General features: G+C 48.1%; 1 protein-coding gene across 2 annotated transcripts in view; it reads right to left on the reverse strand.

Moving 5' to 3' along the window:
* Positions 1 to 13,332, reverse strand: part of DMRT1 (doublesex and mab-3 related transcription factor 1) — a 111,122-nt gene that overhangs the window by 54,311 nt on the left and 43,479 nt on the right. For both annotated transcript variants that reach the window (XM_043565381.1, XM_043565380.1), the window contains exon 3: positions 11,614 to 11,897. In XM_043565381.1, the coding sequence (XP_043421316.1) occupies positions 11,614 to 11,897 (284 nt within the window). The remainder of the gene's footprint in view (positions 1 to 11,613; positions 11,898 to 13,332) is intronic.

Here is a 13,332-nt window from a genome sequence, read left to right on the forward strand (position 1 = left end):
ATACTTTTAGCATAAATCAGCAGTGTGAAGGGTATCTTATGAGTGCTGAACATGATAGACGGCTTGGAGGGCAAGGGGAGACCGTCTGGGGCCACCTGCTACGCGTAAGCACACACATATACTCACATACTCCGCCGGAGGTGGTATTAGAAACTCAAACGCAGGCTGGTGACGGTTGCGGGGCATACCCAACTCACGGGGGGTTAGTGGCACAGAACGGCCCCTCCGGAAGTATGATGGAGAGCCCACCTCTAAGTAACCAAAATGACACAAGAAGGACCAAAAATCTGTTTCCCTAAAGCACAAAGAAGGTGGGAGAGGGGTGGCAGGATAGGACAGGATGCGGAGCCGTAAAACCATGCTTAAGGGCCAGATGTTCAGTCATTTCGATTTGGTTAATACTGTGAAGACACAGGAATGTCTGCTTTCTCTAACGTCAAGACTCCGAAAATACTATTTAAGACACGCTATAACTAATGAGGTCTCATGAGACCTATCATAAGACGTAAGAAAACATTGAACAGCTCTCAAGGCTTCTTGCAAGGGAAACCAAGAAATGCATATTGCCCGCTAGGAAGGCAGAGATACAATGGGAGCGGACGTGCCTCTACAGTCAGGTAAACCCCAGTTCAAACTCAACCCGCTTTCCCCGCGCTTAGCGGCTGCGTGACACCAGCAAGTGACTTGTCTCCCGGAATGTCCGCTTCCTCATCCACAAAAGTGGGAGCAATCCCTGCAGGCTATGTTAAGGGTTAAGCGGGACAGAAGATATGAAAGCTGTCCCTGTGACATCTGTCCTGTCACGCCTACACCCTCCCTTCCCCCAAGGGGGCGTCCCTCTGTGGGAGCATCGGTGGGACAGTGGTGGTCACACTCAAGGACCCCACTTTTGAGATGCTACCAAGTAACCCTGAGCCCTTTCACAGGTATGCCAGGGATGTGGTCACAAAGAGGGAGACAGACACACCCCTGGATGACATACTTAAGTATCTTAAGTACATAAAACTTTTGCTCGGTATTCAAAAGAAAACTCCATTCTCTCAATTTTTTCTACTTTTCAAATCTTAAAAAGTTGAAAATCTACCTGTTTCCTACATAGCCACTGTTACATACAGAGTGAGAAAAAAAGAGAACAAAGAATGTTCCTTCAGGTTTTTAGAGTTTAGACCATTACTCAAGACAGGAGATTATGTGTCTTCCCTTCATTCTCCAGGGATTGGCTGGTAAGAACTACTAACTGCCCAAGATAACGCTTGTGAGAAGGAAGGTGATGAAAAGGTGTGAGAAAACAAAACAAGGAGGTCATCCCTTTTGCCCTGTTTCTCAATCTTCCTGTGAACCCGCCTTCCCGGAGGGTGTGGATGGCCAGGGTGATGTCCACAGAGCACGGGGAGCAGCCTGTCCCGAGCGCAGGCAGTGAGGGGGTCTCCTCTCTGCAGAGAATGTTTACAAAGTAATGAAACTCTGGGGTGCCGGGGCGGCTCAGTCAGTTAAACATCCGACTCTTCATCTCAGCTCAGGTCTTGATCACAGGGTTGTGAGTTCAAGCTCCACAAAGGGGTCCGCACGCGATGAAACTCACTAAGTCAATCTGCTCTGAACTGTCACTATCCGATGGCAATTCCGAACAACAGCAGTGATGAAATCCTGGCCTCACCCCACCCTGCCCCCAGCACACCACTGCCCAGGGACCACATCACAGCCCTCCCCAGACTCCTCCAGACTCCATCACAGCAGCCATCAGAGAATTGCGTGTATCCTAGTCCCCTGCGTGCTAGGACCTGGGGGGTGAGGGAGTCTAGCACAGTACACAGCTCCGGGGGTGGAGCTAGTATTCAATACATGAATTGTAACGAATGAGTGAATGCATTTCTTCTACATGCTCTGTAACATGATGGAGATTTCTCGATGGTAATTTTTTTAAGATTTTATTTTTAGGTCATCTCTACACCCAACGTGGGGTTCAAACACATGACCCCGAGATCAAAAGTCGCCATGCTTTACCAAGTGAGCCGGCCAACCAGGTGCCCTAGAGAGTTTTCATAACCTTAGTCTTTTGACCCTTCTACTGCCATATTCCTAATATACTTTTTTTAAAAATAGGGCAAACCAGCCTCTGTTATGCATTCCCCTGATTTTGGGCTTTATTCAATTAATGAGGGACACTTAACCGGCCATGTACCAAATTTGTCTCACATTCACATCTGCTTCGGGGAAAAAAAAAAAATCAAAGCTACCAGGGAAAACATCAACAGATAAGATTTTGGCCACTGGCCCAACCAAATCAAATCTGAAAGCTTTCAAAAACTGTGATCTAATTATCTGGTTTTCAAGCAGATTACAGAATCCCCAAATGATGTATTATTTACTAACTTGATGCTACTGTGTCAGAGATCAGGTTGTGTAACAATCTCGCAACAGACTGATCATGTATTTCTTTCTGCCTCCGACTGAATAGGGAGTAGTCCCCGGGGTATGCCAGCCCATTGCAAAGTTCTCCAACTCAGTCCGGACCAGACTGAACTTATAACGGAAATGTTGTACCCCAGGGCTCCTAAAACCCGAGACGACACTCCAGCTGGATTGTCTGGATGCCACTGGACCGCTCCAGCCAGGCTGAGAAACAACCCATCAGGATGTTCAGGACCAACCCCAGCCGAAGATATTCTCAGAGTCAGAGCCGTCTGCCTCGGGGCCCAGGTTTCCAGAGCCCAATTCTGCTTTCTTCTGCCAATCACACGTTTTCAACCCAAATGCTCAAAAGGGCCTGGCCTGTGCCCTGCTGCAGTTAGGAGAGATTCCTCAGCTTACCTCTCACCATCTGTCTGGCTTCAGCATCTAGAATGCCCACCACCTCCCTCAGTTCTGTTCCAGACCCAGGGCCACCCAGCAGTACTGTCACTGTGGCCCCAATTCCTACAAATGAATGCCCTCGCGGAGGGATCCAAAGCAAGCAAGCCATCAAACGTTCATCATCTGTCAAACAAAACCGATTCTTTGAGTAAGGATGTAATCGACACCAGCTGACGGTCGTCAGAACCATCACTTGTAATCATCTAAAATGAGACCAAACAGCAGCTCCTTTGTGAAAGTGCGTGTGAGCAAGGTGGCAGTTTAGAGGCCGGGAGACAGGACTGCATTCATCCAGGTTGCAGAGCTCTGGGGAGTCTCAGGAGCACCCCCCCCCCAACTGCTGCTGGTGCCCTCAGAGCTGGTGGCCAACAGAAGCTTGCTCCCCTCAGGACTGGGGGCGTGTTGTAAAGGCCAGGAGCACTGGAGTCATTATTTCTCCTTGAAAGAGAAGAATCTCAGGAAGAAGTGTGCTGCACAGGAGAAAGTTATAAATATGGCCAAGGTGTGACAGGCCACTTAAGGGAAAGTTCATAGTAGAGGCCATGTGGGCTCCAAACCTGGAGAAGCCGCACACCTTCCTTTCACTGGCTTTAAACTTTCCGAGGTGCGGGGCGCCTGGGTGGCTCAATCAGTTAAGCCTCCGACTTCGGCTCAGGTCATGATTTTATAGTTCATGAGTTTGAGCCCTGTGTTGGGCTCTGGGCTGACAGTTCGGAGCCTGGAGGCTGCTTCATGTTCTGTGTCTCCCTTTCTCTCTGCCCCTCCCCCTCCTTCTCAAAAATAAACATTAACAAATAAAATTCAAACTTTCTGAGGTACGTAGTGACTTGTACGTTTTCTGAAACAGAAGATTCTCCAAGACCGGCCCTCCGACCCAACGGAGGCCTCACTCCACTGGACAGACAGCAGGGCCTACTTGGGGTGCATGGGAAGGGGTCCCACAGAATGCTGGGCATTCACAGGACTGCTGTAAAAAGGAAGAAAAAGACCAAAGCACTCTCCCTGTAAAGAGTCAAGCTGAGCGTTAAGTCGACACAATCGCTAAACGAAGCAGATGAAGACCCAGGGAACTTTGCTGTTGTCATGGTGACACAGTGACAGACGTTTCCAGACTCTGTCTGGACTGCAGAGACTGGCATGATGTAAAAGGGAAAGAGACGGGGAGGGGTAGGGATGGTGCTGCTGAGTGAGGGCATTTGCACAAAAAGAAATCCTGCCGCCCAATAGGATTTTATTTTTACAAAATGTTAGAAGAGCAGTCGCAATAAAAACAATTCTTTTAAAGTAAGCTCTACACCCAATATGGGACTTGAACTCACAACCCTGCAATCAAGAGTCACATGCTCTTCTGACTGAGCCAGTCAGGTGTCCCTAAGAGCAATTTTTTAAATTGAATAGCTGAGCTTTAAGAAAAACTCACTTGGCCTGGGGCACCTGTATGGCTCAGTTGGTAAGAATCCGACTTTGGCTCAGGTCATGATCTCATAGTCCGTGGGCGCGAGTCCCCGTCAGGCTCTATGCTAAGAGCTCAGAGCCCGGAGCCTGCTTTGGATTCTGTGTCTCCCTCTCTCGCTGGCCCCCTTTCCCGCTCATGCTCTGTCTCTCTTTCTCTCTCGCTCTCAAAATAATAAGCATTAAAAAACAATAACAACAACAACTCACTTGTCCTTATTTTCCTCATTTCTCTGTAAAACCAGCACAGGTAACATCCTGCACAGATGACAGTGAACCGCTGGCCACATTGCCAGTAAAATGAGGAACAAGAGGACACCAACATCCACGGCTAGTGTCCAAACTGAGGATCATGCCAACGACATGTATCAGAAGTGGAGGTATACGGGGAAAACGGCAGTACCAATATTCTCCTGTATCCGACCCAGATACCCCAAAATAAGCAACTAGAAAATTATTAGAATTACAGAGATCACAAAAGTGGCCAGATACATAATAAGTACACCCCATCACAGCAATGGAACCTGTAATACTTTCTAAGTTTTAATTTAACTTATTTATTCTTATTTTGAGAGAGGATGCACGCATGCACGGGAGAAAACATGCACATGCGTGGGGGAGGGGCAGAGAGAGGGAGACAGAGAATCCCAAGCAGGCTCCATGCTGTCAGGTCAGAGCCCGACACAAGGCTCGATCTCACAACCCGTGAGATCACAACCTGAGCTGAAATCAAGAGTGGGATGACTTAACAGACTGAGCCGCCCAGGTGCCCTGAACCCGTTAACACGTTCAGTCAACATAAACTTACATCTTTCTAATTCCCCTTTAAGAAACCTAATAAAGGGTGTTAGCGTTTACAGGCCAAGGCCATTACCGTATCTATTTTAATTACCTTTTCCTAAGGTAAGAAATTACTTTAAATATTTTAAACTATATTTGTTCTTATAGACTCTCTTGTGTCTGCTTGCAAACTTTGTCAATTTTTCTTTCCAGAGAAAAAAGGCAGTTAGTGTCCATCCACCAACAGACAGCGGCCAATAACCAGCTTGCTCGCAACAGGGAAGCCTAGGCGAGATTAACCTGCTGGCACGTTTGGATGACAGTTTGGAGCAGACAGCCTTGATCACAAGGCTCTGTACAGAGAGCACGTGAGCAAAGGCAGACAGCCCAGCTGGGGTCTGGCTCTCCTATAACCAGCTGTGTTCCTCAATCACTTCAACTTTCGCAGCTCACAACTATCCAGGAATCTGAGGTGCCCTGATGCGCGTCATCCTGGGGTCCCGTCACAGTACAGCTTGGTGGTCAAGGCAAACCCAGAAACTTATCTGAAGTCTGTTTCATCTTAAAAACCGAAATGGTGGTGCCTGGGTAGCTCAATCGGTTAAGCGTCAGACTCTTGATTTCAGTTAAGGTCATGGTCTCACGGTTCGGGAGTTTGAGTCCTGCGTCAGGCTCTGTGCTGACAGCACGGAGCATGCTTGGGATTCTCTCTCTTCCTCTCTCTTTGCCCCTCCTTCCCTCTCTCTCTCAAAATAAATAAATACACTTAAAAAAAAAACTGAAATGGATTTTGCATTCTACTGCCTTCTCTCTGATATGTTTTTTAAATTTAGGAATATCTTGAAATAATGACTATGACTTATAATCGTCTCCCTGGGAACAAGAGCCAGGTCTGAGCCACCTGCAGCCCCTCCAGGACCCTCCAGGGTTGCTGTCCCCCACACAGCACACGCTCCAGAAGTCACTTCCTCTCAACCTTTTGGCTAACAGGTTGTTCTCATGCTGAGCAACGCTAATGAAAAGAGGAAGCAGTGTGGAAACAGGGGCCCCATCAGGCTGCTCGCTGTGGGACAGAGAATATTATATGGTGGCTTGAACTGGCAGGGGCTTTTGTAAGACCCTGCCTGATGCTTTGGCCCCAGCCAATCAAAGGTACTAGAGCGCCATCCCAGGAACGCTCACAAGGGGGCGCCTTCTCTGTACTCCCAAGTCCAGATCCCAGGATCTGGTTTCCTTCCTGCCTGGAGCTCAGTTTCAAATCCAGGTTTATGGAGATGATCCCCAACTTTCTGCCTCACTTTCCAGGTGGTAACAGCAGCCTTCCCCCAAGACCTGCTTTTCCCATTTTTGTCTGCTGGTTCAGTGGTAGGTCCCTAACACATAGCAGAATGCCCATGAGTGTTTATTTAAAAAACAAATGCATCCCACTAGGCGTGTAATCGTAAGTGGGCAACCCTAAAACAAGACACCTCAGACTGAGCCCAAAATCACCACCAGAAGGAACGAAATCACCTATGTTGTCATTTTGACCACCCCTGAACTGTGAGCAGCACGGGAGTCTACACATCTGGAGGCACCAGCTTCTGAAAGGCGATCGAGAGGTTGCCAGCCAGAGGGGCTGAAAGGAGATCCCAGGTACAGCTTCGAGTCCTCCCGTATTTATTTCTGCTCCCTTGATATGCACCTCTCCCTTGTCAACCTGGTACAACATGTTTATTTAAGAGATAATGTTGCCGTGGAGGAGTGCACAAGGCAATAAACAGCTTTTGCAGGCAATTAAATGCAGAAGTGAAATTGAGCTGCTGGTCAGTGGAACCAGCTATTCATCGTGAGTCTCTTCCAGTGTCACAAATGTTATTCCTGTTTCACAACAGGACAGGAATCTATGATTGGGCCACAAATCTCCAGAGGCTGGAGGCAGACCAAAAGCGATTAAAGCAGTTCTCCGCATGCAGGGCATTAACACGAAGGAGTCCTGAGCTTCTGGGATGCGGACCCAGCACGCTGTTCTATTTCCTTTAATAGATTTCGCACTTAGTAGGTGCTCTGTAATTATTTGTGGCTTGCTTGATTTTATAGGGACACTTACCGGAAGTCTCATCTTTACAATAAACTCAATGGCTACTTTCTGGCAAATAATTCAATACCCTCCCTATTACCTTTAAAAAATTAGGATTATCCCCACTTCCATCAGTTTTCCTAGGAATGTGTCGAACATTCCCGCTGTTCCCCCACCCCCACCCCCACCCCCCACACATGGATATACTCCGCAGTAAGGGGAGGGGGAGAACTAACAGAATGGGGACTTGATCCAGTGAGGAGTGAGGAAGGAAGTCAAGACAGTCTCTGGAGGAGATGTGCCAGGATCAGACCAAGGGAGGAGGCAGTCAGGAGGGACTAGCACAGTCGGCACACCTTCCACAAAGGAGATGAAAAGCAGGGTCACAATCAAGGGGGCACCCCCATGCCGTCCTCCCCCGGGAAGCTTCCAGCAGGAGGGAGCACAAGAGCAGAACCAGAGCACCCTCCCAAAACAGCGGGGCTGGGGCCCAGATGGCTGTTCCCGACGCTTCTGCCCTAACAACGTGGTTAAAAAGTGAGCCCTCTAGGGGTGCCTGGGTGGCTCAATAGGTTAAGGCTCTGACTTCAGCTCAGGTCATGATCTCACGGTCCATGAGCTTGAGTCCTGTGTCAGGCTCTGTGCTGACAGCTCGGAGCCTGAAGCCTGCTTCGGATTCTGTGTCTCCTTCTCTCTCTCTGCCCTTCCCCCACTCATACTCTGTCTCTCACAAAAATAAACGTTAAAAAAAATGTTTAAAAAAAGTGAGCCGTTTTGTTCCTTATTAAGAGCAATAGCGCTTACTAGTTATAAGTATTGTGTAGGCGTTCACCATTTAAACTAATACTTCATAACACACACATCATAAACATGTGTTGCACCATTATCATTTCTGTCTGTGCTTCTGGTTTTCCATCTGCTGAGCAGAACACGTTTTTCCCCAACCCTGAAAAAATTATTCCACGTACATTCATACTTGGTCCATACTCACATGTCAGAGTCTTTTAATACTAAAATGCGCCCTACATATACCCTATCTTGTCACAAAGGGGGTCTGAGATCGCTAACTAAAATACATAGCAGCAGAAGGCTGAAAATTAGATAGATCTAGAAAATGATGATTAGTGAAAAGAAATAACCGCAGTCAACATGGGCATAGCACTTGCTATGTGTGCCCAGAAACGTCTACAGGCACTAATCACCTCACTCCAGCTGTTACACTGCCAGACGTATGCAGGCAACAGTTCTCTGAAGGTGGTACCGTGCCCACTTTACAGACCAAAACAGGGAGACGCAAAGACAATTTTGTGTTTTGCCCCAGGCTTCACAAACATTTAAATGCCAAGTCAGAAGTGAATATGGATCTTCCAGTGTTCTCCTAAACCAACAGACCTGGTTTCTAGTCCAGGCTCTGCCATCAACTATTTGTGGGTGCGGAGTAAACCCCTTCAGCTTCAGACCTCCGTTCTCCCTGCACCAGGATGGGGTGAACTGGAGCTTCCTAAGACCCACTGCAGCTCTGATCGCCACTAGACTGATGGTCACCTGCCATTCTGCAAAGTGATGGCTTATATACCTACATTGGGTGTTGCACTTAGGAGTTTATTTCCAAGAGAACTAATTTTTGTGGGAATAACAACAGGGCTGTAAGTCCAGCTTGTGTTTGTATCTGGTTACGAGGTTAATCCATAGACTCACACAGCATCAGACTGAGGAGGGATGGAGACGCCATGTGGTCAAGCCCCTCATCTCAACTGTTAGGATCATTTTCCAGGTTACACGAACAGTGCAGGTGTGTCTAGATATGCTTTCCCGAGAAGCACATTCACAGGAGATTTGCAGGCAGATTCCAAAAGCAACTTTCAGATAGCAGGGAATTCAGCATATTTTAAATGCTATTGCCAAGACGGCATATTTCAGGAAAGCTTCAGAGGCCCCATTCTCGGCCATCCGAAGTAACCACACGTCAGCACTGTTCCAGAAGTTTCTGCATATTTCCAACCTCCACAAGGGAGGAAAGAAAACCGGAAGACGATTCCAAGAAGACCCTCAATGTAAAGCAAAGCGCTTAGGTAGGAATTCTAAGCCCTGAAGAACTAGAGAGGACCTTGGTATTTATATTGATGGCAGTTTCCGTGGCCCGACCCAGTGATAACCAAACGCTGCTGAGAAACACCGTGGAACCAGGCAGATCCACATTCAAACTCCAGCTCTCTTGTGTGGTGGCTGTGTGACCATGGACAAGTCAGCCCTCTGGGTCTCAGTGTCCTCACCTATAAAAAGCAGGCAACACGATCTGCCTCCTGGGCCTTGGAGGAAGACTCACCGCTCAGCAAATGCTAGCTGTCACGACTGGTGCCATTTCTAACTAAGAGGAAGGGGCATCAACCACAGTAGCAGAGAAGGACCTATTTCTGCAAAATAATTTGTTCCATGAGAATATATTACCAACAGCGACTGGAAATAAAAGGTCTTAAGCTCAGCCTTCTAGGAAGACAAACTATATGTTAAACGATGCCTCGGCGGGCGTCTCTACCTCTCTCCGTAAGTGGCAGTGCTAGAGACAGCATGAACAGCATCAAAACTGCCTGTCCCCCAGGACTAAGAAAGTCTGGCCACGATTTTTCCTCCAGGTGTGGGAACCTGCCCTCCGGAGACTCTCTCTCTCCTTACACACAGCACCTGAGACATCTCTCCAAGACCAGGCAGTGATGCTGATCTGCTGTCTTATAGGCCAGCTCAAGGATTCTGACAAGTAGATGGCTGACTTTACCGGAAAGCTCACCAAGAGTTGCCTGCCTTTCTCTCAGGAAACAGTTAAGTTTTTTTTTCCCCCCTCATCCTTTTTCTCATAGGCCAACAGGTTCACAGAGCTGTCCTACTTTTATCCTTAAAGCCTAGAAGTAGCCAGAAAATCAGGGCGCTCCAGCGGTAGTCCCTGCCTTGTGGGAATCTACAGGATACGCTGGTGTTTTCAGAACTACAAGATACTTCTTCTTCCTTGCAGAGAGGAGAGCTTCTGATGGAAATCAGCCCAAAACCTGCCCCCAAGAATTAAATCCAGTTGGCACTTTGAAAGGCCTGTAGGGGTCCAGGTTGAAGATCTATAAGTCATTGCATTCCTTTACACTCACATTACCTCCGAATTCTCACACCCATATGCGTGAAGCCCTCTTTTTTTTTTTTTTAAAGCTTATTTATTTTTGAGAGAGAGAGAACATGAGCAGGGGAGGGGCAGACATAGAATTCAAAAAAGGTTCCAGGCTCTAAGCTGTCAGTTCGAGCCTGACAAAGGGCTTGAACTATGAACTGTGGGATCATGATCTGAGCTGAAGTCAGAGGCTCAACCGACTGAGCCACCCAGGCGCCCCTGTGAAGCCCTCTTTTTAACAAGCATGGTTCTGAAAATAAAATGTGTGGCAAACTTACAAAAATGTGTATCCCAGGGGACTAGGGTGGACGTATTAATAGGCTGAAGAAGTCTGATCCCTAAGGGGAGTGAGAGAATCCAAAAAGCGGGGGAGCTTGAAAATTAACTACTTCCTCACACCTAAAAAATACAAAACGGGATAGAATTGCTCAGAGGAAAATTTCAGCTTACATTTTTAAAAAATGGGCATAAGAAGGTCGAAGTTTTGCCCCGAACTCCCAGATATGTACGTCCCATTGTATTGGAATCAAAGCCCAGTTGAGAAAGCCTGCGAGGTAAATGTACCCCAAATAAGAACCGTTCTCCCTGAATTGTAACATCTATGGCTGCCGGAGGCTTGCAGGTGGGGAGTGCTGGCTCTCATGCGGCCACACTCCCCGCGGCGTGGTAACCCAGCTCGTGGACGTTTTCAGTGCCTTGAAATCCGAGGAAACGGTTACAGCTGAGGAAGCAGAACAGCTCTAGAAAAACACTCCTTCCTGACAATGCAAAATGCTTTGTTTTACCCCCGTGTTAATCTACAAGCTCTTGATCGCACACTTAAGCATATGAAAGATGACCTTCATTCCCAGCTAAAAAAAAAAGCACCCAATTTGGCCCAGAACGACAGGGACCTAATTCCTTTTCTTACCTTGCTTCCACGTGAGCACACAGGTGATACCACTCGTCCCTTCCAGGGTGCAAATTCATCACTAAGATTACGGCCACCCAGAAGGCCGCACCCAGCATTTTCTAAGCTGCTCAAAGAAAGTGGGGACGAGGCTACAGGAGGAGGTGAGACCTCACACAGTGAGCCCCTCGTGAATCTGCCTCCGGCCAACTGGGTATTTATGCAAAATGATAGTGCAAAATGAGAGAAGTGCAAACACACACAAGTGTGATCCCTTTACACGTTACAATTCCCGCAGCCGACCCGGGAGAGGGAACTTTTTTTTTTTTAACACCTCTGGCATAACGTGCACACATGTATGCTGAGCTGGTCGTTGTGTGTGCGTGTGTGTGTTCTTGACAGATCCAGTCACTCTGGGCCACGTCTTACCTGCCACTGGTTTCCCGGCTGACTGGGCACGTAGGGTGCCGGGAGGCTCCGCAGGCTGTTCTTCACAGGGGACCCCCCGAGGGGGTTTCCCACGTCCCCGGAAGAGGAATCCGCGGCCAAGGCCATGGAGTACTGCGGGTAGTTGTACAGATTGTTGTAGTAAGGGAACAGAGAAGGCTGGTAAAAGCTGCTGTAGTAGGTGGAGTCAGAAACCAGATCAGGTGTGTTCTCCATGTGCCCTCTGCTGGTGACGGCAGGAATATCCTGGATGACCATGCGTCCCTCTGGAAAGGAAAAGACCACACGGTATTCACATGGGGGTGCACAAAACTCTACCTCTCAACCCTGGCAACGTACGGCCTTCCTCATCTGCAAAGCTACAGAGCAAGGCTCTGGAACACGCTGCTTCCTCCCCCAGCCAAAATAAGGGACACGTCTCTAAGGCTGGCAAAACTGGGGACACAGCTGGCAAACCCCTGCAGATGACTTATTTTCACTGAGAATACCAAAAACATTTTAGTGACATAAAGCCTGGGCAGGCCTAACTTCGACCCAGACAATTCTACCCCAATGTTAGGAAATTGGAGATCAAATCTAGTTAACTTGGCCGTCGGCATCATTTTTACAACAAAATGAATTGTACTTCACTTTCAACAAAGTAATAAAATCCCAATGCTCAAACTATGGTAGCCACATAGATACATCAAAGAGCCAAAGCAAAAGGCTAAGAGTTTAAGCACACATTATTTCTTTAATTTCCTCCCACACCTGATACTGGACTCTTCACAAGTCTGGACAATGGTATAGACCAGGGGTAGACAAACTTCTTCTGTAAAAGGTTAGTAACGATTTCAGGCCATTCAACTGCAGAATGCCCAGATTGCTGAGTGGTCATGTTACAATAAAACTTTATTCACAAAGCCAAGCAGTGGGCCGAAGCAGCCTAAAGGCTGTAGTTTTGTCAATCCCGTGTCTAGATTTTAAACTGTGTCGATTCGTAAACAAGCAGACTCCTAAATCCTCTCTCCCATGGACATCCATCACGCCATGTTCTAAGAGGTGGTCCAGGAGCCTGAGATGGCTGCAAGGTGTCAGGATGCCGCTGCCCGGGGATTCTACAGTCTGGGGTGAGACATGTGATGGGATTACAAATACCAACAAGGATTATTACACAGGAATAGCCATAGACTTTTATGGAAATCCAAAGGCTGGAGAGAGGACTTGGAGCCTAGAAAGGACCACAGAGACCTTCAGGAAAAGAAACTGCATCCAAGCTGAAGTTTAAGGGAGGAGCAGAGAAAGGTGAAAAACAAAGAAAGTGTTGAGAAAAGGACAAGGAGGACAAAGGCATGGGAGCGGGAAAGCGGGAGGAGGGCGTGTGAGCGAGAGCTGGACAGGGCAGCGCAGCAAAGCTGAAGAACTGGGTGCCCGAAAGGGAATGGGAGGCGGAGCTGGAGCAAGGGGCGGGGAAGCCTCCAGCCAGCCCTCCAGACCCTGCAGCATGTGACGATTTCTGGGCCAGGAGCAGAGGGTCAGCACTGAGTTCCAGAGTGAGTAACCTGATGGCAAGCTTAGGACAAGCGAAGGGAAGAGAGACCTCAAGTCTGTGAAAGCAGCAAGGGGCCTGAGCTACGGGCAGGGGGGCAGGACTCAGCAGAAGTGGAGGGGCTGGCTGGACTTCCATCTGGAAGGGAAGGAAAATGCCGGAGGAGGCACTTG

The sequence above is a fragment of the Prionailurus bengalensis genome, chromosome D4, assembly GCF_016509475.1.
Source record: "Prionailurus bengalensis isolate Pbe53 chromosome D4, Fcat_Pben_1.1_paternal_pri, whole genome shotgun sequence".
Lineage (NCBI taxonomy): Eukaryota > Metazoa > Chordata > Mammalia > Carnivora > Felidae > Prionailurus > Prionailurus bengalensis.